Raw genomic sequence first — 27,990 nt, 5'->3', positions numbered from 1 at the left:
AAACTGGATGGGTGTGCACATGGGCGGTCCCACACCAGGCTCCTTAATGGGAGGCCATGGTGATCCTGCCTTATACATGGGTGGCTCACAGTGATGACTGTACATGGTCCTGCCACACAGACTACCACTGAGGAGGTTCCTGCTCTGTTCCAATGAGGGGGTATGCTGTTTGTTTTCTGCATTAGATAAAACTGTCGGGCAGGAGCTCCACGGTGCCCACTGTTACCCCTGAGGATATAAGCTATTTCTGTGGTCACCTCTTGGATTCCCATTCCACTAAAATAAGACTCAGAGCCACGAGCTTTAGCAAAAATGTTTAATCTCTCCTTAATGTGTTTATTTACAAGTACTAAATCTGAAGAACCGTAAAATAGGAAATAGCCGTATATTTACACATCTGATGGCTGAGCGTATTGGCTCTGCCGCTTCCAGAGAAGCAATGGCCGAGGCCTGGTCTACTCAGACCATCCAAATGACCAGGGATTTTTTGGGTCCGGGTGGGAGGAAGGGGGTAAGAGGGAGTGTTCTGCGGCATTAAAGGACAGCTAATCATGGGCTTCACCTTAAAAATATCTTTCTCTCTCTAAATATATCTACTCTAGCTTGTGTAGCACCGATGTGAGCCACCAGATCCAAACTGGGGAAACTGGAGTAGAGGGTGGCGGTCGGGCCCCTCTGAACCAACAGAGGTTGCTGGCCTGTGCCTGGACTCAATGCAGTGTCTCTTGGGGACACATCAAGGCCCTCATCCCTGCTGCTCTGTCTATCTGTCCAACCATAAGAGAGTGGGGCAGCTGGAGAGCAGAGTCAGCCCAAGGCATGTGGAGGCCAGGCACCCAGGCCCAGCTTGGAATGGCCCAGGCACTCCTGAGTCCAGGTGCAAAGGGAAAGACCAGGCAGGAAGGGGGATGGGGCCCATGGCAGGACGGCAGTACCAAGAGTGTTAGGGCCAGGCTGGCTGGAGTAGTGCTTGCCCACCTCCCTGGACCCTAGGCCTGTAGAGGGTGGCTCTGAGCATCCACCACCCAGTGTGCGGTTGGCTCCAACCCCAAGCCATATTGAGGCTGGAGTGGAACCCTTTACAGGATACCACAGAGATGGATGGCTCTTGAAGACCAAGGACAAGCAGATATCAGAGCCCAGTCCAGAAGTGGCAGGGAAGTGAGGCCTGGCCCTGATGGCTGTGCCAAGAAGATGCGTGGTAAGAACAGCTAGGGCAGTTCGCATGTAAACAGAAATGCTAAAGTGCTTGCGAACAAACACCCTGGGAAGCTGCTCCAGGCCACCTCACCTCCTACCTGACACCCACATGGGCAAGGTGGCCTGTAGGACAAAGTGAGGCTGGCCTATTCTGAGGGAGCCTGGGGACGTGGGGCTGGATAGTGAAGGCATTGAGCCTAGAAGCTGTGCGTGGTCCAGGCAGAGCTGGAAGAACTGGGGGCTTCCATCTGAAGCCTACAACCAGGGAAGACTTTAGGGGAAACTGAGGCTCCCACCCAGGCACAGCCCGGAGGCATCAGAAGGAAGAGAGGGGTATATCCATGGGTAGAACCCCAGGCAACAACAGGGGCTTCTGAGAAACGGCTATATCCAGGCTCTGACCCTAGTATCAGCCCAGGGAGTGAGCCACAGAGTTGGGGTGGGAGTCTGACCAAAATTCATGGCCCAGGGTGTCTAGGCTCATGACTACCACAGAGGAGTTGCTCCCTGAGTCCTTGTACCTGCCACATAGCTAATAAAGGCGCAGCTCTAATCTGACTTCCACCCTGTCCCATCAGCTCCCTAGCTTGGAGTGTGAGGGACCACAAGACTAGCAGCCCATGAATGTGGAGTGTGCTGTCCCCAGCACTGATGATGGGCCTGGCCACAGTTAGCTGTCCCTTAAAATCCATTATAATCTTTAGTACCATCAAAAAGGTGAACTTGAAAAGGGAATAGGCCGCTTGCTTGCTTTTCCAATGACTAATTTAAAAAAAAAAAAAAATTTAAAAAAAAGGGTCTAACCACCTCTAGTATTCAACACTTGCAGTTTGAAAAGATCAACTCAGACTAAACGCTAGCACAGTCATGCAGGTCCACAGCTCTGCACCCAAAGCTCGGGGCACGGAATCGTGGGCAGCGGCTTCTTCCATCTTGGGGAAGTAGAGGCCACATCAGATGGCAGCTCCAGGGTCCTTGGTTTTGCTCTCTTCCACCTGGGTTCCTCCTGAATTGCCTTTCCGTGTCTCCTCCCTCAAATAATTGTACAGCACCCCATTGGGGCCAGGGCCACACACACATATATATATATACACATACATACATATATATATGTACAGGGTCCATTAAAAACGTACTGTTGCTCCTTGAGGGCAGAGGTGGACACAGTTGACCTCTAGTCCCTTGGGTCACTGCCCATGGTCAGCAGGGTGGCAGAAATGCCCCCCCACATCCCCAGGGCAAAATACCACAGGATTTCTTGTTCCCTTAAAAGCAGTACCCAGATGTCCCACTGCAGAGGGGCCAGAACACTGTTGAGAGGCCAGACTGGAAGCCACCAGGACCATCAGGGGCGGGGAGGATAAAGGATGGTGGGAAGGTGGCCTGGTATCCTCCAGAGCTCTGTGGTGGGCTGCGATAGGAGCAGGAGGCGGGGAATAAATAACGGGAACATGCACTCTGACTGGAGCCCCAGGACCAGGAGCTCCCAGAGGCACAGCCCTGAGGACAGAGAAGGGTTCGCCTAGCCATTGTCCACATGTCACTTGGAAGTGGGGTCTGCAGGCCCTCCATAGGAGGGGAGTGGGGCCTCTCTCCCCAGCAGAAGGATGTGGCACTCCAGCCTTGGCCGCGCAGAGCACGCGGTGAATCTGAGGGTGGTGGCAAGCACAGGGTGCTAGAGTAGAGGCTGGTGGGACAGCCCCAGGCTGTGACTTATGTGGCCTAGCCTTGGGTATCTCACCTCTCCCTCAGACTCTGCCTGCTGGTAGCAGCTGGAGAAGCCAAGAACTGTGAATTGGTCCAGCCCCTTGTCCTGCTGCCCTCCTTCTGGAGGGCCTGGCCTTCTATCTCGGCCCCTCAGAGGCCACCTCTCTCCCAGGAAAACCACTAGCAGCTCTTGTCAAGCAGCAAATATCCCTGGGCAGAACCAGCCACGCTGTGCTATCCTTGCCCCATGGCAGCAAGCCCCAGGCACAGAGGCGGCTCAGCAGGAACCCTTACATCCACAGCGATAAGAATTGGCCCTGCATGGCAGGGAGAGGAAGGCGAGGGCCAGGACCCAACCGCAGCCCCCACACCTGGCACTTGGTACAGGTGGGCCAAGGGCTGTCTCCTGGGTCCTCTGCTGCCCTCCTGCTCTGCCTCCTGCTGGGTGGGCACTTCCACGGCTCAGCTGCTCAGGGCCATTGTGTCCACCACCTGCTCCAGTTTGCTTCGAAGCCGCTGCCTTCGAGCCTGTTCATCTTTCTCCAGAGCCACCAGAATCTGCAGGGGTGGGGTGAGGGGTGGGATAGGGTCAGAGTCAGGGTTAGCTACCCACAGACATGGGCTGGAAGCTCTAAGGGAAGTAGCTGGACGACGACACATGACCTTGGTGTGCCTGACTCCCAGTTCCTAGCTGTGCCAACAGTTCTGATCCAGAGTACTACAGCACTTGAGGGTGAGCCCCCAAGCTCATTACCTCCACCCTCATCTCCCTCAGCAATAGGCTGTGGCTCCTGGCCATGGCCTCTCCCACCTTGTCCTTCTCAGGCTTCTGGGAGTCTTCTATGAAGTGCTCCATGCCCTGCTTCTGATGTGGCATGGCTACTGTTCTCTAGTGTGGCTGGGTTTCTTATGCTCTTCGGTTGTCTTCTTGAGTATCACACTCCTACCTAAGTCTATGTGGAAGCTCAGGCCCAACCTCCCATCCTATTCCTTAATCACTACAACCTGTGAGCCCTTCCATGGCTGGATTGATCCCAGAGCCCTTGGCTCCACGATCTTAGACCTGTCTCTGTGGCTTCCCACCTCCAGACAAGCTACCTGGTTATCTACCTCACTGGCTCAGCACAGCCAAGCAGACCATGGTCTCCCTGCCTATCTAGATCTATAAGAATCCATCAGGCTCAGGGACACAGCCAAGCTCCAAGCCTCCACACCTAGGTCACCCTGGTCTGTATATCTTCTGCCTCTGCCCAGGTGGGCCCTAGCTCAGCCATGTAGACTCTATGGATCTTGGCCTGCCAGGCCCTCTCAGTGCCTTGGCCGGCACTGCCCACACATACCCAGTCCTTGGCTATTGGTACCCATAAGCTCCAGCCCAGAGTCAGAGACAAGTCATTCCAGAGAGAAGAGGCAGGGGAGCTGCTTCTTGGCAAAGGACAAGGAGCAACCTTTGCCAAGCCCAGAGATACCATCCAGCCCAATAAACTATTATAGGACCACAGCTTTCCATTCCAGGAAAACACTGTCACCCTGTCTCCCCACCCTGCCCCAGAGAGCCTTCTTTGTGCCCAGAATCTCTGATTTTCTTACTAGCCCTAGGAAAAGCTGGGCTGTCAGGTACAGAAGCAAAGCAAGTATTGGGTGAGCTCTGAGACACAGGTGGAACTGGGGTCGGGGAAGGGCGCACCTCGTCCTTGTACTTGGCGATGTAGGAGTAGATCTCGTGCAGTGCACTCATGCTGTTGAACTGGCTAAGATGCAGCCGGGACTGCTCTGCCAGGTAGGCGCTCATGTCTTGGTCACTGATTGCGGGCATCTTGGCAATGTCAGCATAGTACCTGACAGTAGGTGGCAGGGTCAGCACGGGTGGGGTCACAGGGCCTACTCACCCACCAACCTGTGGCCCCTGCATGACCCCTGCTGGCCACCTACCTTTCAACCCAGCTCTTGTAGTTGGGGATGTCCTTGGCATAGAGCAACTTGTTGGAGGGCGAGTCTTTGCCCAGCTTGTGCTCTGATGTAGAGCAGGAGTCCATGAAGGTCTGCGCTACCACTGAGAGGCAGGCATCTGTTATGCTGTTCTTGTGGATGTCGAACACGAACTGAGGGTTCTTAATCACATTCACCCAGAAGCGCAGAGGGAGGCTGTGGACAAGCAGGCCCAAGAGTGCTCAGGATGGCCATTCTGCAGCCCATCCCCTTCTGGACAGCAGCTAGAGTGGCCTGACTCTGTCCCCCAGAGAATGACTGGATGCCCACATGCTCAACTGGGACAGGCCCCTCACCCCACTGGCCAGACAGGACATGCTGCCAACAACCTGGTGCCTCTCAGAGCATCAATCCTCACGTTCAGCTTACGTCCATGGCCATCCCCGAGGCCTGCACTGGCTTATATCCTGCCCCTGTGCTCATCTCCAGTCCAAGCACATATGCCTTCACGCCCACCCCCTATGCCCCACAAGGCCTCAGACAGCCTTGGCTGGGCACCCAATCATAACACATGCTTTTCAAACATTAACTAAATAAAACTGGAGACTGAGGCTATTGTGACCATAGGCATGTGCCAAAAGCCTGCTAACTCCATATGGCTGAGGCAGTTGCTCTAGAATAGCCAGTGCTGTCCCACAGCAGCTCCTCCCTTGCTGGGACCCCTGACGGGCAGCCCAGATGGACCTGGGCCTTAGGCTCCCACAGCCCTGGAGGGAGACAAAGATAAAAACCAAGAGGGATCTTGAGAGGGGAAAGGAGGGATACAGGGCTCTAGGCTGAGGCCAGGACCATCCAGCACACTAGGCCAAGGGTCATGAGATTAGGAAAGCGAATGGCCAACTCTACTTGGAGGTCAGAGCACAAATTCAGGGTAAAAGGTGCTAACGGGTGTGGACATGAAAGGTGTGCCGCCCTGGTGGGAATGTAGAATGGAGGTCTGGTGCAAACTTGTAGGAGAGGAAGGTCAACTGATCAGTCTTCAGTCCAAGTGGTCCTCCTCTAAAGTCGTGGGCTATGGGGGTGGGAAGACCACACACAGTGGTAGAGCCTGCTGGGTCAGGGTTACACACAGCAGAAGCCCACAACTGTGCTTGACAGTTAAAGCCAGAGAATACTGAGCAGCCCCAATCGGGAGCACGGGACTGAGGGGCCCATGGTTAGGTTGCAGGCATCAAGGGCTGGTCTAAAAGTATAGGTGGTCTATTCTGGGAGAAGGCAGGTCAGGGCTGAGCACAGGGGAGTCACAGGAAGCACTGGAGTGAACCAACTGGGGTCTGGGTGGCTTGAATTCTCAACTGCTCTCTGAACACAGGCTTGTGCTCTGAACATCACTTCCTCTATGTTATCAATTGGGTCTGGCCCACCAAACTCTGTTTCTTACATGGCAACCCCCCACCCATGGAATTCCTACAGGCCAGAGTAGTGGGGTTGTGGCAGGATCCAGGGCTGGAAACTGGGAAGGTCCAGGGTGATCCTGGCACTGTAAGGCCCGGGCCCTGGCAGTCCCACCCCTATGGTAGTCGCACCAATTGCTCTTCCAGGTATGGCGCACATCTGAGTCGTGGATCTGGTGCTTGTCGGCCTGCTCATCTAAGAAGTCAAACATGTACTTGATGGCCAGAGGTAGGGCTGAGCCACGGTGCGCCGTGCTGAAGATGGTCTCGAACAGGTCATCCACGAACTTTTGTAGTGTTCCCTGCAGGGTGAGTAGTGAGCTTCAGGGCTGCCCAGGGCACCACCCTTCTAGGACCTGGACAGGTCTGTAGGAGCTCAGGATTTGGTCATGTGTTCTGGGCATTTTCCCATACACCTACCTTGGTGGCCAGCAGCCTGGTTAGGTAGATCTCAGAGACCATCTTGCTGCCACGGTCGCCTTCACGTTGGTCCAGGTGGTCGTGGTTCTTCACCAGGTGCCACAGTTTTGTTCCACTTTCCAGGTCTGGCGTGATCATGGGTGTTCGTGAGCGTAGGCTGTCGGGGCTACTGGCTGTACGCAGCATGCTCTCTGCAGGAATAGCCTGTCAGCTGGCAGGGATGTGTCCCTCACCCATGGCCAGACCCTGCCCTACCCCAGCCAGTTTTCCTTCAGAGGGCACCAAGGCTCCTGCTAGGTATGTTGGGGAATAGCCACTGTGGTCACATGAGATCCCTTGTTTATAGGCTATGAGGACAGGCATTGCTTCAGAACTGACAGGAAGGCCAAGAACCACGAGCCACATGTCCCCTTAGTCCTGGCATCCAACACACTGGCAGAACAGTAGGAAGGGCATCCCATCCAAGTCCACTGCCCACCCACTTCCTGCTTGCAACCCTGCCGGTCCCTCACCGTATCTGCTGAGGGACTTAGTGAAGGTAGAGGAGTTGGAGATGTTGTAGGCAGATGTCTGCTTGGGTACTAGTGCCACCGATGACCCATCCGTCACCTGTGGGCAGACATCAAGGATACAAGTCCCAGGGTGCCACTAAGTGTCCAGCCCAACCTGGGAGGATCTAAAGACATCCGTGGTTCTTCCCCTCAAGGCAAGTCATGCCACCACTCTGAACCTCCACTGGGATGGCTCCAGGGCAGATAATTACTTGGGCATGGCACAGTCCACACCTGACGAGGCACGTTCCAGTTTAAGGGAAAGAAAGCCCACACAGTGGTCCCTGGACGGTAGCGTTACCTGATAGTGAGCTAGTGTGTTCAGCCTCTTCCAGTCATTGTCAATTTTAGTGGTGACGTCCTCATCCTGAAGAATGATGCGTGCCATGCGACCCTGGCGCCACTCTACAGGAAGTAGGGTATTAGAGGTGGGATCCCCCTTCCTTCTCTCCCTCCTTTTCTTCCTCTCTACCTTCTATCCAAGCTCCTCATTCTACTGGCACATAGAACAAGGGAGTGGGGGAAGAGAGGAAGACAGGGAGGGGCTTGCTCTGCACTTGAGGAAGAGCCTGGGATAGAGCCAGAAGCTGAGGCTCCCCCACTGGATAGCTACACTCACAGGCTCAGAGGTGGCATAGTCTGCCCATGGGGTTGGCCATTCATCTGGTGCCTGGTTGAGCCCAAGAGGTAGGCCCTGCTCTACCCAGGTTCCAGACATATCTCCTTGGGATCCCAGAACTGTGTCCCACATTTTTTGACTTTTGACTTTCCCCAGTGCAAAGTTCTCTTCCTTCAGCTCAGACAGCCCTGGCTTCCCAGAGAATACCAAACTTACACCCAGCTGCTTCTCCATGGGTCTCCTCCATCACTCTACTCTGGCCTGCAAACCGTAGCTTATTCTGTCACCTCCCTTGAATGCCTTCCTACCATAGGACAGCCCACCACTCACCCAGGTCCATGTCCCCGGCCTTCGGCCGCTGTGAGTAAGGCACACCCTTGTACACAGCATCCAGGAGCTTCTCCTTGACCTGGGTCACGGTGTCACAGTTCAGCCCCTTCACAGGAACCTCCGGCGCATTCTCATGTTCAGGGTTCACACAGTTCAGGGTCTGTGTGTGAGGAGGGTGGTATTGTAGCACCAGTCACACCCCTCACTTCTGCCAGTCCTGTCTACTCAGTTCAGTTCACCGGAAGGGGAGGATCCAGGAAGGGGGGGGGGCGGAGTGGTGGGTGGGCTCACCAGGGTCTTGTAGTCAATCTGCTGCCGAATGAGCTTGTCTTCGCTCAGAGAGTAGCGGGCCTCCCCTGTGATGGCGTCAATAGGGCCCTTCTCCATCTGCTGCTTGATGGCACAGTACAGCATAAAGAGCGGCTCCCCAGCACACTCCTGTGTGGGGTGGTAGGGTATGAGGCTGGGATAGGACCTGTCAGCCCTTTAAGGGCTATCTAGCTATTTCCAGAAGCTCCATCTCCTCTTGAAGGCAAGCCTGTCTCTGGAGCCAGCACCAGGCAAGGATATCTAGTGAGCGATACCCCCAGTATCCTTATGACTGTAGACACAGAAATCCTTGAAATACTACCCTCACTCACACCAAGTGCGATCGTGATCTGCTAGATGACTAGAGGCCAACCTAGCCAGAAGTCCAGCATCACGAAGAACATGCTTTCACCACAATCACTAGCACACACACACTGACTCCTGATGTTCCTTATCACCAAGGGACAGAGGAACCCACAGACTGGTGGCAAGGAGAAACAGGGACTGGCAGGGTAGCCTCTGCACACTTGGCAAGAGCCTGCATTGTCCCTACCCTCAGCTGTCATCTGGCTTTGTGCACTGCAGGTGTGGGGCCAGAAGTAGGGCCACATTACTCAGCAAGCTGAGCGGAGCAAATGCTGGAGCTCAGGCTGGTCCCATGGCCCTGAAGGCCCACCCCTGACTGTAGCAGTCACTCCTCACAGAGGCTGCTGGCTGAGAATGCCTAGGCCAGAGGCTAGCCCAGGTGGGCCCTTGGCAAGCCCATGGTGACTCTGTACCCAGATGTCCTAGCCCCTTGTTAGCATCTGAGGCAATTAAAGAGACAGCTGCTAAGGAAGGAACAGCCAGGAGCATAGATCATCCCTAGACCTTCAGACAACACGCCTATCTTTGAAATTATGTTTCATTTGCAAACTTGGCTTCATTAAGTCAGCTAGGAAGTGGGAGGGAGGGGGAGCAGGTTGGGACTCAGAGCCATCAATAGCTGCCTGTTTTGGCAAACACTCCCTCATAAGGTTTCCCCAAGTTAGAATGCCTGCCCATAGGTTCCTGAGCAGAGTAAAAGGAGCAGAGGGGGCAGGCCAGTGCCCAAGCCTTGGATGCAGACTTGCCCAACCCTAATGCTTCTGCCCCAGGAAAGCCAGGGCTTCTGAGAGAAAGCTCAGACCCAGAAGGACCTGAAGGCCTGGACTATCACTTTCACCAGGCTTTCCAAGACGGTGAAAGAGCAGTCAGAGCCCAGAGCCCAGGGAAGAGGCGGGCCCAGAACAAAGCAGACCTAAGCCTAAGGGCTCTCTCTCTCTGGGCCTCATTTCCCTGTCCCATTACAGGGGAAAGGTAGGGCCCCAGCTTCCTGTCAACCCTGCTGAGAAGGTGTAGAGAATAGTTCTTTCATAGAGAGGCAACAGAGCAGAGGAGCATGGCAGTAAATGAAGCAGGGCACCAGCTTTCCATCTTCAAGGAAAGCCAAAGTTAACCCCTACCCATACCATGCACTTCACCTGTAGCATAAACACTACAGATGATGGAACGTTGGTATTTAAAATACCACCCCCCACCCCTTTACCAAACTAAAAAAAAAAAGAACCCTAGAAAATATACAATTGTGGCTTCAAAGAAAATGAAGGTGGCTAGTCAAGCAAGTTGTTTAACTTGTAGAATAAACGGCAGTCAAGGAAGCGTGCTGTCCGTACTCATGCACATCTCCAGGGATGGTATCACAGCACCCAGGCCAGGAAGGCTCTAAGTCAGCAGAGCTTATGCTGCAAATGAGGATGCACCTGTACTCATTCTGGAAGCCCTCACAGCTCCAGCAGAAGGCTGCTGTGTTGGGGAGAATTCACATTCCCCTAACACCTCTGCCAGTGTGACAGAGGACAGTGAAAGTGACATTACTGTGTGCCACCTGAAGACATGGGCCTAACCCTCCTGGGGTGGGGTACTAGGACCCTCTGTGAAAATCACTGAGGGTAGGGGGTGAACTTCGGACCAGCACGTCAGTACAACCAGAACTCAAGACAAAAAATGTGAACAAAACCTGTTCCTCTACCTGTAGACATTTGCTTCCACTCAGGTCAGTGACCCACACTGGATAGTGATGGCTGTGACCACCAGAGCTGGGGCCCTGCCCCCTTACCTCACATTGTTGACAGTGTAGTGACAGGCAGGCAGAACTACCTCCCTCATACATTCTAGTCCCATGCATCTGTGAGCAGGGGATGGGCTCAGATCCTGCCCAAGTGCAGACTCATGAGAACACCATGCATTCTGCTTTCTTTCCCTTCTGTTCTCCCCAGGCAAACTGAGCTGTGTATGTGGGATGGCTATGCTGGCCAGGCAGGGCGATTCTCATTCTAGGAAGGGTCTGCTCATGCTTCTCAGAGAGTTCTCATGGCTTAACACACCTGCATTTCTAGTTGTCCATTACATACTGTGTGCTGTAGTTGACTACAAGCGACTGACCCGAAGGAAAGCACAGTAGCAGTGCAGGCCACACACCTGGGTCAAACCAGCCAGCAATGCAAGGTCTTCATGGATAATTCTGCTTAGAGGGCATCCCCACATCAGTCAAATTCAGAGGCAGAGATGATAAAGGTGGTACGGTGGAGGGAGAGAAGAGGGACAAGGAGTGTACCATGAAGACAAGACCAACGGTGCAGAAGATGTTGACAAGGGCTGCACTTTACAGATGTACTAACTCTAGTGACTTGTACACACGCCAGAGGCTGAAGCACGAAGGTCATGAGTTCCAGGACAGCCTGGGCTATCTAGGGAGACCTTGTCTCAAATAGTAAGATAAGGGTTGGTGAGATAACTCAGCAAGTAAAGAAGCCTGCTGCCAACTCTGCCAACTTGACTCTGATCCCTGGGACCCACATGGTGAAAGGAGAGAACCCACTCCTGCAAGTTGTCCTCCCACTTCTGCGTGTGCATTGTGGTAGACACCCACATAATAAAGAAAAAAATGTAATTTCAAAGAAATCTAAAAGGTAGTGTATTTTGTATTATGTATGTTTTAATCCAGTAAAGCATTTTTTTAAGTCTGTGGCATGGTAAAAAGAGACCAACTATTAAACCATGAAAGGGTGAAGGACCCTGTCTTATGCCTGAAAGAAAGCACTCTGGAAAGCTATGTAGAATGTGAATGGAGCCTTAGACTCCAGAGAAGGCAGAACTATGGGCAGGAGAATCTGCTGCAGCTCAGGGAAGTGTATCTTCTCTCAGCACCACAAAGCAAACATGTATCAAGAGGCCTATGTGTGGCGCCATGGCCACAGACGGGGGAGAACAAGCCCAGGCCAATCTGGCTCACTCCTAGAGTATCAGTTTTCACTGTACAGCTCAAAAGGCCACACAAAAACCAGAGCCGAGGAGACTAGAGGACCTGAGAGTAACCCTGGGGGAGTCGGCCCATTTCACTTCTCAAGCTTTGCTTCCTGCTGCTCCCCCAGTCGCCTTGCTCCCCACCCCCATCAGCATTCCTACACCCTGACTGCTCTGAGACACATGCCCTCCGTGAGGCCGTCCCAGATGTCTGATGGGCTCTGCTCCCCCTGCCCCACACTGACAGGTGCAGAGCCAGCTCTGCCAGCTTCCAGTGGCGGCCTGCCTCCCCACACTGCAGCAGCAGACATTGCAGAGCTGGCTCAGGATCTGAGACCAACGGGGTGAACTGCACCCGCTCTTCTCTTGCTGTGGAGAATGAGGATCAAACAGGGTCAGCGCGTGTCAGGACCCAGCATGGGCACAGCTGCTGGAGTGCTGATGCTTTTGCTCGGCCTTGCTGCTTCTGGTTCAGAGCCTGCTTTAATGACCATGTAAACAACTGTCCACAGAGCGGCACTTTCATAGGAGATGGGCACATAACTATCATGGGGGCCGCTGTACACACAGGTCCCCTCTCCTCACCTGTCCCTGTGCCATCCAGGTCACTTTTCTTCATCTCTGGTCCCTCAGACCTCCCGTCTCTTACTCACTGCCATGTCCTATCACTGGCTCTCCTCCTAGCAAGTAAAGGCATCCCACCAGGGATCTAGTTCTGAGCAGACCCACGTGCTAGCACTTCTGGCTCATCCAGAGCTCATGGGGAGGACAGAGTCCAATGCTGGCAGACTCAGCACCAGCCCCACCCTTGCCACTGAATCCACACAGCACTGGTCAGGGCTGACACACACAAGTTACACTCCCAGGTAGACCCACTGTTACCACTTGTGACATGCATCCCATTGGCCATGAGGTCAGAGGAAGCCAGACTTTGGAACTGTGTAATTACCCAGTCTCTTAAGTGCAGGCAACCAGTTCAATCAACCAGCCCACCCTGGCACCTGCAGGGATTGTGGGAGCTCTGGAGAGCCAGAAGCCCAGGACAGACTCACACCCCACCAAGGGGCACTCAAGGGCCAGTGTCAGCCCTCCCTCAGAAGCCTGGCTAGATGTATCCTCCTTCTGAGGCTGGCAGCCAGCTCCAGGTACCAAGCAGAGATCCAAGCTTATATCCAAACTCGAGCTTGGGCACTGACTTCAGAGCGTGAATGTAGCAGCAAGTATCAACACAAGAAACAGCTAAGAACAAGTAGTCTGGGTGGCTGGGCTGGGCCCTAGGACCTGGCCTCTGCCTTCTTGGCTTCCTCCCCTCCCCAGCCCTTCCCTCCACTCATTGGGCCCCTGAGGCCTACCTTGAGGAACTTATACAAAAGGAAGGTGAACCAGTTGGTCAACATCTTCTCTGCCACTGATTCGGTCCTGTGGGGAGGGAAGCAAATGGAAGAGAGGAGTCGCTTTCATCCCCAGCAGGTGGTCCCCACAACCCCCACAGTGACCCCACCAGCCAAGCTTCTCTCACTGTACCTCCGTAACAGGAGCTTGGGGTGGTTCTTGCTTTCCAGGTTTTTCTCGATGAGGTCGGACAGCAACTGCTTTAGCACTCCTGTGGCATACTCCATCTCACCCTGCAGGGCTGTCATGATGAGTGAGGCCACGTTCCCACGGTCACGCATGGAGAAGCTACGCTGGGCCTCCAATGTGCGGATGAAGGTTAGCAGGAAATGCTTCTTGGTCAACAGCTGTCCGAACAGTGTCAGCGACTTCTCCACATTGGCCTGCACCTGGGGGCACATAGGCCTGCTCAGACCACGGGGTACATAGCTCCAACAGCTAAGGCAGGGGAAAGGTCTTCTGGGACACCGAGCTACTTGGGCCTGGAATACACAGGTAGACCAGATTGCCCTCACTGCACATCGAAGCTCAGTACCTAGATCCTCCAAGGGACCCAGGCAGGTGGATGGCAGAAAGCCCCCACACAACCAAGCATAAGGAGAGGAACCAGGATCTCAGGCTAAAGGGCAGTTGGCTTGGGTGAAGCCTGGGGCACTGTTCTATGCTTGGGGTCTCCTTCCAGCCTCCTGAAGCACTATGGGCAATGGTGTCACCCAAGGCAAGCTACCTGCTCCAGAAATCAGGCCCTTGCCCCAGAGCTCAGGGTCCCAACCCTGTGTTGGCACCAATATGGGTCTGACTCCATACTCCCAACTTGGCCAAGCCCTGGAACTTTCTCTGGAAGGCCATACCAGCCCCCATTTCCTTGGCTGTCCACCAGCCCCCAGGGACCTCTAAGGTGGCAGTCCTACCTCCATCTCCTTCAGTACAGGATGGTCCTCAATCCCAGGAAACAGCACTCGCATGGCATATGTGCGGTAGTCAAGGAAGGGGATGCCAGCACCATCCAGGTCACTGGTCAGCTCATGGATGTCCGTCTGTAGCTCTGCAAAGGCTGTGCCCAAATGTGGGGTCAGGGGCAATGTGAGATTAAGGACAGCACATTTGAGGTTCCTCTCCCCCTTCTCAGTCCTAGTCTGCCTACTGTGTGGCCAGGATCACTGGTCCTGACCTTAAAGAAACCAAGTGCCTTTCTGTGCCTCAGATTCCCTAGTTTAGAACAGAGGGGCAGGGCAAGCTCTGGAGCACCTAGCAGGTTTGGTGAAGTGCTACAGCTTCACTTCCTGGTTGCTGCCAGGCATCTGGCCTCCCCTCTCTAGCAGGTCTTGGCCCTGCACAAGTTGGCAGAGAAGGTATCACGTACACTGGATGTTCAACCTTCCTCTGTAGGTTGGAGCCAAGGGCCTTCATTCTCCAGTCCTGGCTCATGTCTGCTTCCTGTCCACCAAAGTGGTCTACAGGGCAGGGTCCCAGCCAACCATTCGACTATCTAGGACTCTCAGGGGCTAAGCATGATCACCTGTATGTACTCTTGCCTCACTATGGTTATCCAAGGGAGTGGGCACTGTTTCTGTGCCCATTTGACAGACCAGAAGATGGATATAAAAGATCAGATGGCATAAAATTATAACTAAATTATAGCTGTATAGAAGGTGGTCCTTTTACCAGTGGGACGATTCTGCCATCTGTCATCTCCCTGGGACTGAGCCAGACAGAGCCCAGTGGTGGTGACTGACTCAGCACTCAGACTACCTCCCTGGCTCTGGCCCTACCCATCTCCCTGCTGACCTTCCTTGCACTCGAGGGCCACCCGTGACTCCAGGTTGTCCATCTGGAGCTGCAGCCGCTTGAGGGTACGGTCAGCATCCCGGGATTTGCGTTTGTAAGCGATGAGCACAGCCACGATGACCAGCAGCAAGAGGCCACCCCCACCACCGATACCCACAATGGCCGGCAGTGTCAGCAGGCTGTCCGAATACACCTGCAGCATCCCAGGTGAGAACTCGAAGCCCCCGGCCCGCACCTGCCAGATGGAGTAGAGGTACTCAGAGGGCATCGGCCCCTCAGAGCCTGAGGCCCTGTGCAATGGCCCTTAAGTCGCCCACAGCATCTATCTACCTGCCTGTGGACAGTATCTTTCCAGCAGGTGACAAAAGTGGATAATGGTGCAAGATGCTGGGACATGAGCAGACAGATGCCCAGCTCGTTAACGTCAGTCGAGAGAGGGGCTCCAAGTAGGAAAGATGGCAAGGACTGAATGGGGCCTGCATTAGAACTCAGCTCCATGGGGATTTTCTCAGAGGTGGGGTTGCTCTAGTGGGGGTGGGGTCAGCAGGTCAGGAGGGTGGTTCCAGGAGACCACAGATAGGCTGTGACAGGGATTTCCTGGCCCACTGCATAAAGAAAGCTTAGGGTATGTACCGTGACTTTGTGCTGCCCCGTGAGGTTGGGTGCTTCACACAGCAGCTGTGTCTCAGACACGGTGAGGATACAAGGTGTGGAGCCGATGAGCACCGTGTAGTTGAGCCGGGAATTGCCAGGAGCAGGTGGCAGGAGATTCCGCCCCTACAGAGGTCAGGGTGAAATGAGGGCAATCCTGAGGTCTTTCCACAAGCCCCATCCCAGAGCAGGCTCTGCAGCAGGAGGCCACAGTGGCTGAGACCTACCTTGAGGATGAGAGGGGAGCTGGGCTTCAGCTCCAAGAGCCCAATAGGGCTAAGTGGCTCCAGTACAGGGTCCGGGTAGTAGAGGAAGGCGGAGCTGTTGAGTACTAGCAGCGTGCGTACATTGTCCATGATGAAACCAATCTCATCTGGCCGCTCTCCCAGCTCTGGCGGGCTGCGCTTTGGGTTGTCTATAGACGGCGCCCGGCACACCATGGTGGTGTCATTGTACACCATGCAGCTCTGGGACACAGGTACCAGGACCTCAGACAGGCTTGCTTTCCCATTGTGGGCCAGCTACCCAATAACAGCCCCACCCAGGGAATGACAGCTCCCTGTGTAGATGACCTAGGCACCAAGGGAACGCTTGTTCAAGATGTCCATTCTTTTCTAGTCTGGGAGCTGGACAGGCCCAGGGATCACCCCTAGCTGACCACTTTGTCCTCAAGGCCTCAGCACAGACAGGTAAGCAGGGGGAGGCAGAAGCAGGGGTGTTAGCAGCCGTGGTTACCAGTCTAGAAAATACCCATATGGCCAGGAGGGGAGTGAGAACAGAACAGAGTGAGGCAGGGGATCAGAGGCACAGGATATCCACTCACATTTTCCCTCTCAATGCCTCCATACTTGGCCCGGATTCGAGGTTCACGGACAGTGGCCAGATTGGTGCCTGTGACTGTTAGGAGGGTCCCACCACTAAAGGAAGAAGACAGGAATCAGACAATGCCCTAGGCCTAGAAATATAAGAGACACAGTCTCTTCTTGCATGAGCAGGTGGTCAAAGCTCAGCTGGAGCACTGCTTGCCAGGATTAAGAACCTTAGGAGGCTGCCACTGAACAAACCACCATAGACTACCCTGGAGAGGGACTCCCTGACCCAACGTGGGGGACAGGGAGAGGCTTCTGGCTTCACAGCAGGTCTCCTACCTGTTGATGCTCCACTCAGGGTCAATCCTCAGGATAGTAGGGTCTTCAGTATAGTTGTACTTCACCTCGGGGTTGGAGAGCTGGGCACGATTGATGTTGATAACAATAGGGGCGCTGCCAGGAGCGTGCCCGGGTGGTGTCAGGCAGCGGATCTCTCGTGAGTTTCTCCTGGGATGGGGTGAAGATGGGCGTGGGCACTGTGAGGGCAGCATGTCAACACACCAGCAGCTCTCCACTGGTGGCTGAGAACTGGCTTCCAGGGAAAGGCTGGGGCCTCCCTCGGGTGGCTACTGGGATGACTACTTTTGACCTTTGAATGCCCACCACTGTCGGTCCCTACCCTAAACCCTGACTGGCCTCTCTCATCCACATTGGGCTGTATACCTACCTCCCTTAGTCTTGCCTTCCACCGCACTCTAATGACATCATCTCTAATGCAGATGGATGAAATGGATCCTGCCTACTGATGCTGGCTATTCGGGAGACCCTGGCTAAGCCTGTCTTCTAACAAGTATCAGCCAGCCGTCCCAGTCTACCCTGCCAGGCTTGGGATAAAGACACCTTGCAGATGACAGGCTACTGCTCTGGAGGTCAAAGAGACTAAATTACAGGCCTGACCCTTCCCACCTGTCAGCACTGCCTTCCTCAGACCCCTGAGTATAGAGTCCCACTACTACCTACCAAGTGCTTTGAACTAACCAGCTCCCTTTTTCCCTACTGTACATACACCTGGAAAAGACCCTGCACCTAGCAACCGTAAGCTGGCCTGGAGCATGGGGTCACAGGTCACCTTCACTAGCAGTCAGCAAGGCAATACCTGCTCTGAGGCCCTGTCACTTGGCTATATCACTGCAGCCTGGAGGCCTCATAGCCTCCAGACTACAAACACCAATGATTAGTTTGATAACGGGTAATTACCACAGGAAAATATTTAAAGGGCCTTTCCATTATCATCCTTAATCTAAAATTATCCACTTCAAGTCTCGAGGCTTTTGTTAAGATGTCTGTTTTCTCTATTAAACTTTTTTAAAATACTTTTTATTTTGCTTGTAAGATAGATGTCCCCCCTTTTTAGGAGGAGCTACTGGAACCAATAGGCAGTACCCTCTGAGGCCAGGCCACACCCCCTTTCTACTCTGGAGGCTGGCCCCCTATCTCCATGGCAACCTCTCCTGCCTCTAGGTTTCCATAGTGATCACCCCAACCAGGTTTTCCATACCCGTTGCCCAGGCAACAGGAGGGGGACAGCAGAGCCAGGAGGGAAAGCCCTGTGTCCCCTGACTCCTCTCACCCCATACCAGGAGAAGGAGCAGGGCCGACCGCCAATGGACACAGCTACATCACTGCCTGCATTCAGATGGCTCCCTTCGATGCCAATCCAGGTACCTCCAGACAGAGGCCCACGGGAGGGGCTCACTCGGTAGAAGGTTGGTGTCTGCAGGAAGATGACTTGTTAGAGGGAATTCCCTCTTAGGTGATCCTCTAGCATCTGGGCCCCTTACCCTGTGTTCCCACACAGGCAGCCCTGGGGGCAGGGGTAACCACTCCCTTGTAGCTGGGCTCAGCCTAGGTATGGGCAACGGGTGCAGTGCCCTATACTAGAGATGAGTCCAGGCCTACTTCTGCAGTATCCTTAACTACTTTCTGGGGGCAGCAGGAAGCAGAGGGCAGTGGGGTGGGGCTTACCACAAAAGTGAAGCGTTTAGGGGACAGCGCTCGGTAGTGGAGGGAGCAGTCCCGCACACACACCTCCACCAGGGCATCATGGGCCCGCAGCGTGCTGGCATCTCCAATCTCGCAGACAATCCTGTGGGTACGGTGGGGCTCAGCACTTCAAAAAAGCTCCCCCGGCCACTGAGGCCCTCACCACCCAGCCTAGTCTGCCTTACTGTTCTGCGCTGATGTACTCGCTCTCCACAGGGCTGCAAAGCACCTTGCCCACGTGCACGCCTAGCCGCACATCCTCAAACCGGAGGCCCAGATTCTCACCGGTGATGGTTAGTCGAGTCCCTCCCTGCCGAGGGCCTGTCTCTGGGGACAGCTGCAGGAAGGCAGAGGCTGGGGCGGACATAGCAAGGTCTACCATGCAGGGTGGGAGGAGATACTGGGTGGGCTTACAAGGGTGGGGCTGCCTAGGTGTTGGACTGGGTTTCCAGCTCCTACCTTGAGAATCTTGGGGTCTGTGCAGCGGCTGCTGCCATGGTGGGCATGCATCCAGGAGGCTGGTGAGTCAGCTGGGCAGTGGTGACGTAGGGAACAGCGGCGCTCAGCTACACACCAGCCGCACTCAAAGCGCGGGTCTGCCTTGAGGCAGAGGCCGCAACTCTGGCGCAAGGCTGGGCACTTGTAGAGGTGGGCTATGATGGTGGGAAGGTTAGTCAGCACGGACCATCCACCATCCACCCACCCAGGCCACCAGCCCCGCTACTCACCCTGGATGTTCTGGGGGTTGTCAATGACAAAGTTGCCATTCCACACAACTGACAGGTTCACGGGCAGATCGCTGACATCATTCCCCTCATAGGAGTACTGTTGGAAGCAGGCACAGTGATCATGCTTAGGGTGGTAGGCTACCACCCTGTGCTACATGCAAGGTCATTGGTGCCTGTGGGGGCCCCTCAACATCGTTGAAACTGACTACTGAATGGGCTTGCCTACATGTAAGCTGGACTAGAACACATACAGCTCTTCTGGTCATCTTTCCACACATGGCTTCTTTTCTAGCTCCATGGCCCTGCTCCCTCCTGCCAAGTTCTATCTCCTACAGCCATGAAGAAACCACATCAACTGCCAGTCTCCATGTGTTATCCTCCAAGGCTGTCTCAGACACTACTTCTAAGAGCAGGGCCATCCTGCCTGAGAGGAGGTGCAGTCAGCTGTCTGGGAGAGTAGGGCTAGCTGAGCCCAAGAGCATCAGGAAAGCTCTGTGAACATGAGTTTTTGTCTGCTGAGTTGGCAGGACTTCTGAGGTGTGTGTGCTGTTCCCACATCTCCCCAGGCTGGCCTGCACTTAGGGTACAGCCCCTCTCAAGGGCCAGGCCTAGGCTTAGTTGCCTCCCACTTTCTGCAGCTGATGACTTCAGCTCTGTACTGTGTTTGGGCCCAGGCTTGGTATCTCAAAGGGGTGGCTCAGCAATTCATCACTATTTTATCTTGAGGAATTTAATTGAATCCTATCAAATTTCCTGATACCCTTTCTTCCCTTTAAACACTGCTGAAGGGAAGATAAATGGGGGTCTGCAGAGAAGAGGACAACAGAGACAGGGATGGAGAGACACAGGAAGCAGAAGCAGGAAAAAGGGGTGATAAGAGTCAGAGGGAAGTGTGGGTGGTGCAGGTTATGTGAGGAGCCAGTAAGAGAAGGATGGGAAGTGAAAGAGGTGAGTACAGCCTTCCCTATTTGGTAGAGAGCTGTCTACTCTGACCCCAACTCCTACCCTGTAAGACATTCCTGTCAGCCAAGGGCTGCTGGAACCAGGGGCGAGGACAACTGAAGTCTTGCCAACAACCCGGTGTACACAGCTCTAATAATCTGGGCCTAAGCCTGTTCCAAAAAATTCATTGTCCTCCTGACTGTACACTTCCTGGACGGGGAAAATGCGGCCTGCCAGTAGTCAGGAGCCAAAGGAGAGCTCAAAACCTGAGCTCAGGTGTCCCGTGCACACCCTGAAAGGGTTTGTTCTCCAAAGAACTCTCTGCTCTAGGAAAGTCCTCAGTACCAGACTGCTAAACTCAGTGGCAACTTTGGGAACGTCACTGTGAGATAGGAGATTTCCACCATGGGTTTTCCCTACCCACCTAGCAAGGCCACCTGCTGATCTTCAGACGGCCATGGTGTGGGTAGTCTTCCTTTATGGCCAAAGGACACAGACCCAGGCTTTGGTCGCTTTACCTGGCTGTTTCACTTAAGAACCTGATGGTGCAGCCCCACCACCACCCCACTCAGCTACACCACCCATACTCACCCAAGGACTCAGTGTTGGCCAGGAAGCCAACAGAGCCCTCAGATCGTGGCCTTTCTTTGCTAACAAACCAGGTCTTGGGACCAAGTAGGCAATGACCCACTCCAAAGCATGGAGCATCCCACCTGCCTGCCCGACTGCTATTTTCTCACCGAGGAGTTTTGGCACTGCAGGCTGGAGCTGTTGAATCGCAGTGCAGTGACTCGGGCTGGGCTGCCTGGGATGTGGAAAAGGCACTCGTACCCTCGCTGACCCGACTGTGGCTGTGGCAGGTTCCGTGCAGCCAGGGTGATGGGCTTCACCACACCCACTGGCACATAGATGTGGGTAGAAGGCAGGATCTGTGGGCAGTCCTGAGGACAGCAAAGCACTGGCTGAGCTGGGTGTGATGGCAGCAAGAGGTACAAGTTCCATTGCGGCCCAGGCTATGGGGACTCACAAAGCCAGGTTCCCTGTGTCACTCTGCATGTGGGCACCGCAAAGACAGTGGTCTTCAGGTCCTGCTCCAACCAGGCTGTGGCTGCATGGGGCTAGCCTTTTACTCTTGCCATATTCTAGGACCTCACTACTCACTCTCGTGGCCACAGGTACCCCATCTGGCCCATAGCTGCAAAGACTTGAAGCAGGAGCCAAAAACAGGGTGCTGGGGTAGCAGGCTCTCAGCTGGGGGCCCGTGGAGTGTAAAAATAGCCTGGGCCCTGTAGAAAAACAGCAGGGTCCCCCAGGGCCAGGGTTTCAGCAACAATAACTGATGCAACGCCCGGCTTGCTTGCAGCATGGCTGGCAGCAGCCTCAGGAGGAGGCACCCCGTGGGAGCGTGTGGTGCAGCTTTAAATAGGGACGCTGAAAACAGGCCTGATCCCTGGGGACTGGCTTGGCTCCCAAGATGTAGGCCCAGGATCTGCTCTGCAGAGCCCAAAGAGCCTAACCTCTGACCCAGCCTCTCATGGTTTGACCCTAGAAGATCTGGACAGGCTCAGTGGGCAAGACTGTGGGATGGCCCTGTGTTTACTGGCCATCAGCCCCAACTCAGGTGGCAGCCCTGGTGAAGACACTGGTATGCAGGGCCACATCCACATTGCTGTCTTCCATACCATCTGAGGAGCACTTAGTGACTACACCCCAAGACTCAGGCTGTGATGGGACCTAGCTGAGAGAACAGCAACAACTTAGTGTCAGCCTCCCCTGAGCCCCCAACGGCCCCTGTGAGCTGAGCTTACCATCCATCTAGTATAGCATACCAGGCCCAGAGCCGAGCATTGCTCACTGACCCCTGTAAATACCGTTGGGTGACTGCAGCAGACTGAGGGCAGACATGGCTGAATCCTCCTGCCTGCCCCACTAACCCAACACTGTCTTCCCAGCTCAGTCCACCAGTCACATCCTGGATGGAAGACCTGCTTGGACCTCCGGTGTAGCTTCCACCTCACCTAGCCTCCTGTATCCTATCCAAGCCCAGCAGCGCATCTTCTAATTATAGATTCTAGAACTCATAGGCCAGGCTGAGTGGGACCCTTGGGGCACACAAGGTCAAGCTGAATTAATCCCACCAGACACTTATACCTCAGGCCCTGCTAAGAGGAGGTCACAGAGCCTTTGGGGTCTATTGGTTCAGGGACTAGCAGCCCTGAAAGGTCTAACTATTTCCTTGTTTCTCAGCAGCCCAAGGTATGCCTGGGAGACACTGCAAACACTGCGGAGTGGAACCAGTGTCCCTGCCTAAGGGCTCCTGATTATGCCTTCACTCCAGGACCAACCTGGAAGTAGGCAAGACAAGGGGATGTTTTTGGACTTTGGTCAGCTCCTAGTCATCTGACCCACAGCCCTCTCCCTCATGCAGACAAATCTACTTCCCTATTGAGAACTCAAGGTCATCCTAGGGCTTAGCGAGGGAGAGAAGCCAAGAGTAAGATCCACCAGACCACTGGGAAGGCCACTCTCCACCCCTACAGCAAGGTCAGAATGTGGAACTACTAGGACATGCCAGGTCCCCAGGACTGTCAGCGTGAGCTCTGATGACCAGGTTTCTGTGAGGTTCCTTCTAGGGCCTAGCACCCCATGCTGGCTGCCTATCTCACTACCTGTTCCGCAAGCCCCCGAGTACAGGGTGGCAAGGTGAGTGCTTACAGGTCTTTCTGCATCTTCGAGCCAGTATTCTGGGCACAGAAAAGGATCTTGGGTTAGAAAGTTTGAATCTGCATGAGGTCCCCCAGAGCCAGAGGCAGGGAGATGGGGTGTGCTGCCTGCCACTGTATATGCTATGTCTATGGCTATATAACACTGGTGACCTTCCATACAAAGCTGCAACTAAAGAAGAGTATGCACACATGGGATCAACCCATTCTCCAAAAGTCCCTTCCCTGACGCCAGCCCTGTGCAGACAAACCAGGCTCTATGCTGCCCATCCCACCCAGAATACTATGGCTGCTTGGGTATGAGAACCTGAGTAGGTTACCATCCAGGGGGAGTCCTCTGTTAATAAAACTTCCTAGAGGTGATGGGCTACTCAGAGCAGGATTAGAGGGAGACCAGAGAAAAAACCTGGACTGCCTTGGCTTCAGGAACCACCAACAGGGGTCTCCCCTGCCTTCTACTAGCATACTGCTGTCTCCAGGGCACTGCACAGGCCTCTGGAAGTGGCCTCAGGCCAGCCCTGGCCAGGTCCCAAGGCCCCTGACTTGGCTCCTACTTCCTACCCTAGATACTATGATCCAGTTCTCCAACTGCTACCCTCCTGGAAACACCCCCTCACCCCCACTGTGTCCCCACTCCACCCACTGTCACAGCTCCCCTCACCATTAGGTTCAGGGTCTTGTATTTTACTGCCACCTTGTCTAGGAGACATGAGACCAGGAAGCAGCAGAATGGTGGGAGGGTACAAGAAGGAGGGACAGAGGAGGGCAGCTCATGGGGCCCCATTCACATATGAACTTCTGCCAAGTTTTTCAGATAAGTCCAGTCTGGCTGCAGCTCCCACAGACCCAAGTAACAGAATTCAGGGCCTCCCCTTTCCAAACTCAGCATAGTATTCACAATGAAATGAATGAGTCCTGACTTAGGTTCTGCTGCACACCAACATGTACCCTAGGACCCTGTCCCCACTTCCCATCCTGTATGCCCAGGATGTCACAGGTTCCAGGAGAAGTGGCTTTCCACTCATACAGTCAAGACTCAGCAGCAATTACCATGTGGAGCTTCAGAAACCCCCACAGCACCACACTGGTAACTTCCCTCCCTGTCTGGGAAAAGAACTATTATGAAACGTGCTGCTCAGGCTGCCCTGGCACAAGCTACCACAGGGCCTCTGTCTCTCAAGGACTACAAAGGACACCCATGGCCACCAGTAAATAGTCCCAGTTTGGCCTCAGGCTATGACATTCAGGAAGTTGTCCCCGCCTTGGTCACACCTCATAGTATACAACTGGCACCCTAGCCACCCATGGATATTGTTGGGTGATGATACCCTGAGGCCCACTGGTACTTCTGAAGCCTTCAGGCCACTTATCCAGCCTTACCTCAGACATGTTGACGCGGCCTTCCAGAAAGGCGCAGTCAGCCGCATTGTTGGTGCAAACATGGCGGTATTTGCACCAATGGCAGGGGAAGGAGCCGTTGACACATGCCAGGCAGCTGCAGGGGGAAATGAGACAGTTAGGCCTAGGGAGTTTCAGCTTGTGCTTCCACCACAAGGACCTAATGTGCTGCTTCTCCTTGAAGTGTTGTCACCTCAGGGCCTTTGTAATGGCTGCCCCTGGCTGAGAGAAGGTCACCAGACCTGCTGCCTGCTGCCCAGGCCTCACTGAGTATGGTCTTCCCTCCTCTGACTCTCTTCCTCTTCAACCCAGTACTAGTCACTGCAGTGACCCCTGGTCCCCATGACAGAAACAGAATGTACTTGCAAGTACACCAGAAGCATGTGTCACACTCTCCACTTCAATGGGCTCAGGCTGGTGCACGTGGGGAGTGGCTCCCTAACTGCTCAGGTCTCAGTCCTCCTCCGCCTGCCCTATCCAAACCTGTTCTACTTAGGTAGGAGCTGTTCAATGTGCATCTCATAATCCTGGGGGCTTGCAAAGAGACAGCCTCATGGCCTCCAGAATACACCTCCCTGCCCTATAGGACAGCCCTACCAGTTCTGGTCACCTTGCTCCTAAAGACAACTCCAAGAAAACTGTGGAGTCTCTCAATAAATGAAAGCAAGATTGAAAAGCCAGCCAACCCCATGTCCCAGGCCAAGCCTGATATGATTGTCTCTGAAATCCCCACCCTTGCCCTGGTCTTCTAAGGACCCTCTCTTGACCAGTAATGAACCTTAATATGTCCCCAGCTTCCTTATATCTGAAGCTAGGTGCTTACAGCCAAGATGAGAAAAAGCAAACAATGTTGCCCCTGCCCAACTCCCTGTGCCACCCAGAAGCCCCAAGAACCAAGCAGAAGCCAATGCCTGGGTGTCCTACTGTGCAGCAACTATTTCCAGGCCCAGAATCAGCACACACTGAGTTGTCATGTCTGGGTTCTACAATGGCCCAGATCAATGTCTCCCTTGGAGGCCCTGGTCCCACTCTGCTGGCCAGCAGGGCTTCTCATAGGTCATATCTCTCCTACCCAGTTCCTAAAACAGCTCTCCACAGGTGCTGCAATACCAGCCACAGCCTCCTTCCATGATGCCCTCAGGGCCTTTCCCAGATAGCTCAACTGGCAGGCTGCTTTTGTGGGGTCTCTTATCCTGTCTGCTTGACTGGATGTCAGCTGCAGGAGAGCAGGCCTGCAAAGGAGTGTTTGCAGCAAGACCACAGGGATGCGACTGCAGCAAGGGCAGGATCTAGGGACACTCACGACTGGTGAACACTGCAGTTATAGAAGACAAAGTCCACAGATGCAAACTTCTTCCCTGTCTCCTTGGACTTGAGGTAGAGCTTCACCACCCGCTGGTCTCCTGCAGAACATGAAGGCTAAGCCATCAGGGTCAGAGACCACAGACCTGGCACCCACAGAGAAAGCCCAGATATAAACCAACACATCACTCCTCTAGCCCGGGCCCCAGGTAGCTGATGCCCCATCCTTAACTGGCCAGTAAGGAATCAGAACACAGATCCCTCATGAAGGTTGGGCTAAATGGGATATTTGCCAAGCACTGACTGAAAATGGACCTTAGCAGGCAGAAAGGCATGTGCTCAAACCAGCACCAGGCTTTCCTCCCACGCAGCACAGACATTCCCCAGCTCCACTCTGATCCCTTCTGAAGCTTCGTCTGGCTCCACATACCTCCTGCTTTTGACTCTCCTCCTAACCTGCAACTGCTGAGCAGGAAGAACCCACTCACCCTGACCCTGTGTGATGGGCGCCACTTCCCGGGCAGAAGGTGAGTGGCAATGGATGCGGCCATCTTCCAGGATGCTCTCAGTCTCCGTGAAATCCTCAAAGGAGCAGTTGACACCAGCTGAGAGGTCAGGCACATTCCAAGCCTGCAGCACGAGCTGGCCATGGCAGAAGGAATGGGTAAGTGCTTACCTGCCCCCTCCCGCCCCCCACTGCTCCCTCCCAGCCATCTCCAACAGCCACACTCACCGGCACCTGGGACATGGTGACTGACACATTGCGTGGCTGGACAGTTAACTGCACACACTGCAGCAGGTCAGAGGCAAAACGCTGGGGCTCTTCTGCCCGCTCACAGGCATCCTGCCTAGAGCAGCTGCAGGAAGAATATGCCTAGGTTGGGCTTATAGGTCCAGAATCTCCAAGGCCACTGGAGAGGGGTCCCTGGGCTGAGGGCATGGATTCCTCTGCCCCCACCTGTTAACACCCCCATCACTTGTCAGTGGGGTCAAATGAGACCTAGGGCAGCTATGACTATGTGAGATACACACAGTAGGCTTCCAGGGGCCACTAGGCCAAATGCCACCCACCTCTTCAAGCCAGACCTCCCAGACTCACATGCTGTGCAGGACACACCAGCCACAGTGGGGGTCCCGAGACCCCAGACACAGCTCACAGGAAGTATATTGGACACAGCTTTCCACAGGCACCTGCGTCACCTGGGGAAGGATCACAGTGAGAGGCCTAGCTAGACCCATCCATCCCAGGTTCCCAGCCCATCCTGAAGAGCTCAGTGTACTCAAAAGCCAGGCTGGGTCACCCTGCCTCGGCCAAGTGGATCAATAGGGACAAGAGATCCAAGGCAGGCAGCTAGCTGGGACCTACAGTTGGGACCACACTTTGTCTCCCATCTGTCTGGACTCCTTTATGGCCTGGACTACTGAGGAATGGAGACTTGTCAGCTTGGTGAAGGAAGACTGGGGCCAGCCCAGTGGTGCAGAGGAGCAGGCCAACTCTGGGTCTCCCCAGGTCTCAGGACCCACCCCAGAGGCAGAACCAAGAAGGATTGCAGAGGAGAAGCAAGAGCTGACGTTCTGCCTGTTCCCTTCCAACTACTACCTGCCCATCTGCCATAGGGATGCCAGTTTACATAGAAAGGGGAGGAACAGGCAACAAGCTGGTAAAGCTGGGCACATAAGAATACCTTGAAGACCTAGGCAAGCCAGGCTGGCCATGTCTTGCCAAGGACATAGCCACAACCCACTGTAGACAGCCAGAGCCTGAGCCAGATAAGCCCAGCCCAGCGTCCCAGTTCAATCCTCCAAAGGCACCTGTGCTTGGACAGTGCAGTCACCTAAGTACCAACTTCCAGGGTTGAGGTCACAGGGAGAGAACAAGGGCCTTCCATATGAGGCCCTGGGGAGTCTGAGGCTACATGGATAGCATGGAACCCTCATAACCACATCTCTTAGCAGGCCCACTGCTCATCTGTCTGTAGAGTGTCATGTCAGGTATTATAGCCAACAGGACACCACCATGGGGGAAAGCAGCCTCTTGACTCCAGGCAAGCCATTCCTCAGGTTCCTTATGACTGGGATCTCTGACCGGGGATCCCACCCCAGCCACCCTAAAAGCTCATGCCGATCAGCCAGCAGCACCCACCTGCTTCTCCGTCATAGCATAGAGGTACTGGCGGTTGGGGCTGAGGACCAGGTCACGCAGGATAGGGTTGCCCTCCTGAGCCACCACACTCTCATAAGCCAGGGCCGGCCTGCCACTGGGGTTTGCAAGGTCCACCAGAATCTGTAGTAGCAAAGGGTGCTCAATGAGGCAGGCCCACAACACACTATCCTAGACCCACCTTACCCAATGCAAAGGGTCCAAGCCCTC

The 27,990-nt window shown here is 54.4% G+C and overlaps 1 protein-coding gene across 1 annotated transcript in view; it reads right to left on the bottom strand.

The window, feature by feature from the left end:
• Nucleotides 1-302: 302 nt before the first annotated feature.
• Nucleotides 303-27,990, bottom strand: part of Plxna1 (plexin A1) — a 46,150-nt gene continuing 18,462 nt past the window's right edge. Inside the window, exons 4-32 of the mRNA XM_021164374.2 lie at nucleotides 27,763-27,903; nucleotides 26,719-26,819; nucleotides 26,353-26,476; nucleotides 26,108-26,261; nucleotides 25,621-25,720; nucleotides 24,300-24,414; nucleotides 20,937-21,137; nucleotides 19,255-19,351; nucleotides 18,986-19,179; nucleotides 18,712-18,863; nucleotides 18,509-18,629; nucleotides 18,121-18,257; nucleotides 16,823-16,990; nucleotides 16,498-16,591; nucleotides 15,902-16,141; nucleotides 15,657-15,800; nucleotides 15,024-15,258; nucleotides 14,147-14,289; nucleotides 13,368-13,624; nucleotides 13,196-13,262; nucleotides 8,502-8,648; nucleotides 8,211-8,370; nucleotides 7,563-7,666; nucleotides 7,223-7,319; nucleotides 6,711-6,901; nucleotides 6,423-6,592; nucleotides 4,840-5,052; nucleotides 4,595-4,745; nucleotides 303-3,465 (exon numbers count right to left, since the gene is read on the bottom strand). Of these exons, the coding sequence (XP_021020033.1) occupies nucleotides 3,370-3,465; nucleotides 4,595-4,745; nucleotides 4,840-5,052; nucleotides 6,423-6,592; nucleotides 6,711-6,901; nucleotides 7,223-7,319; nucleotides 7,563-7,666; nucleotides 8,211-8,370; nucleotides 8,502-8,648; nucleotides 13,196-13,262; nucleotides 13,368-13,624; nucleotides 14,147-14,289; nucleotides 15,024-15,258; nucleotides 15,657-15,800; nucleotides 15,902-16,141; nucleotides 16,498-16,591; nucleotides 16,823-16,990; nucleotides 18,121-18,257; nucleotides 18,509-18,629; nucleotides 18,712-18,863; nucleotides 18,986-19,179; nucleotides 19,255-19,351; nucleotides 20,937-21,137; nucleotides 24,300-24,414; nucleotides 25,621-25,720; nucleotides 26,108-26,261; nucleotides 26,353-26,476; nucleotides 26,719-26,819; nucleotides 27,763-27,903 (4,314 nt within the window). The 3' untranslated portion in view covers nucleotides 303-3,369. The remainder of the gene's footprint in view (nucleotides 3,466-4,594; nucleotides 4,746-4,839; nucleotides 5,053-6,422; nucleotides 6,593-6,710; nucleotides 6,902-7,222; nucleotides 7,320-7,562; nucleotides 7,667-8,210; nucleotides 8,371-8,501; nucleotides 8,649-13,195; nucleotides 13,263-13,367; nucleotides 13,625-14,146; nucleotides 14,290-15,023; nucleotides 15,259-15,656; nucleotides 15,801-15,901; nucleotides 16,142-16,497; nucleotides 16,592-16,822; nucleotides 16,991-18,120; nucleotides 18,258-18,508; nucleotides 18,630-18,711; nucleotides 18,864-18,985; nucleotides 19,180-19,254; nucleotides 19,352-20,936; nucleotides 21,138-24,299; nucleotides 24,415-25,620; nucleotides 25,721-26,107; nucleotides 26,262-26,352; nucleotides 26,477-26,718; nucleotides 26,820-27,762; nucleotides 27,904-27,990) is intronic.

This window comes from Mus caroli, unplaced genomic scaffold (assembly GCF_978045245.1).
Source record: "Mus caroli unplaced genomic scaffold, Mus_caroli_1 scaffold_7, whole genome shotgun sequence".
In the NCBI taxonomy this organism is placed as follows: Eukaryota; Metazoa; Chordata; class Mammalia; order Rodentia; family Muridae; genus Mus; species Mus caroli.
This window is presented reverse-complemented; position numbering and strand designations above follow the sequence as displayed.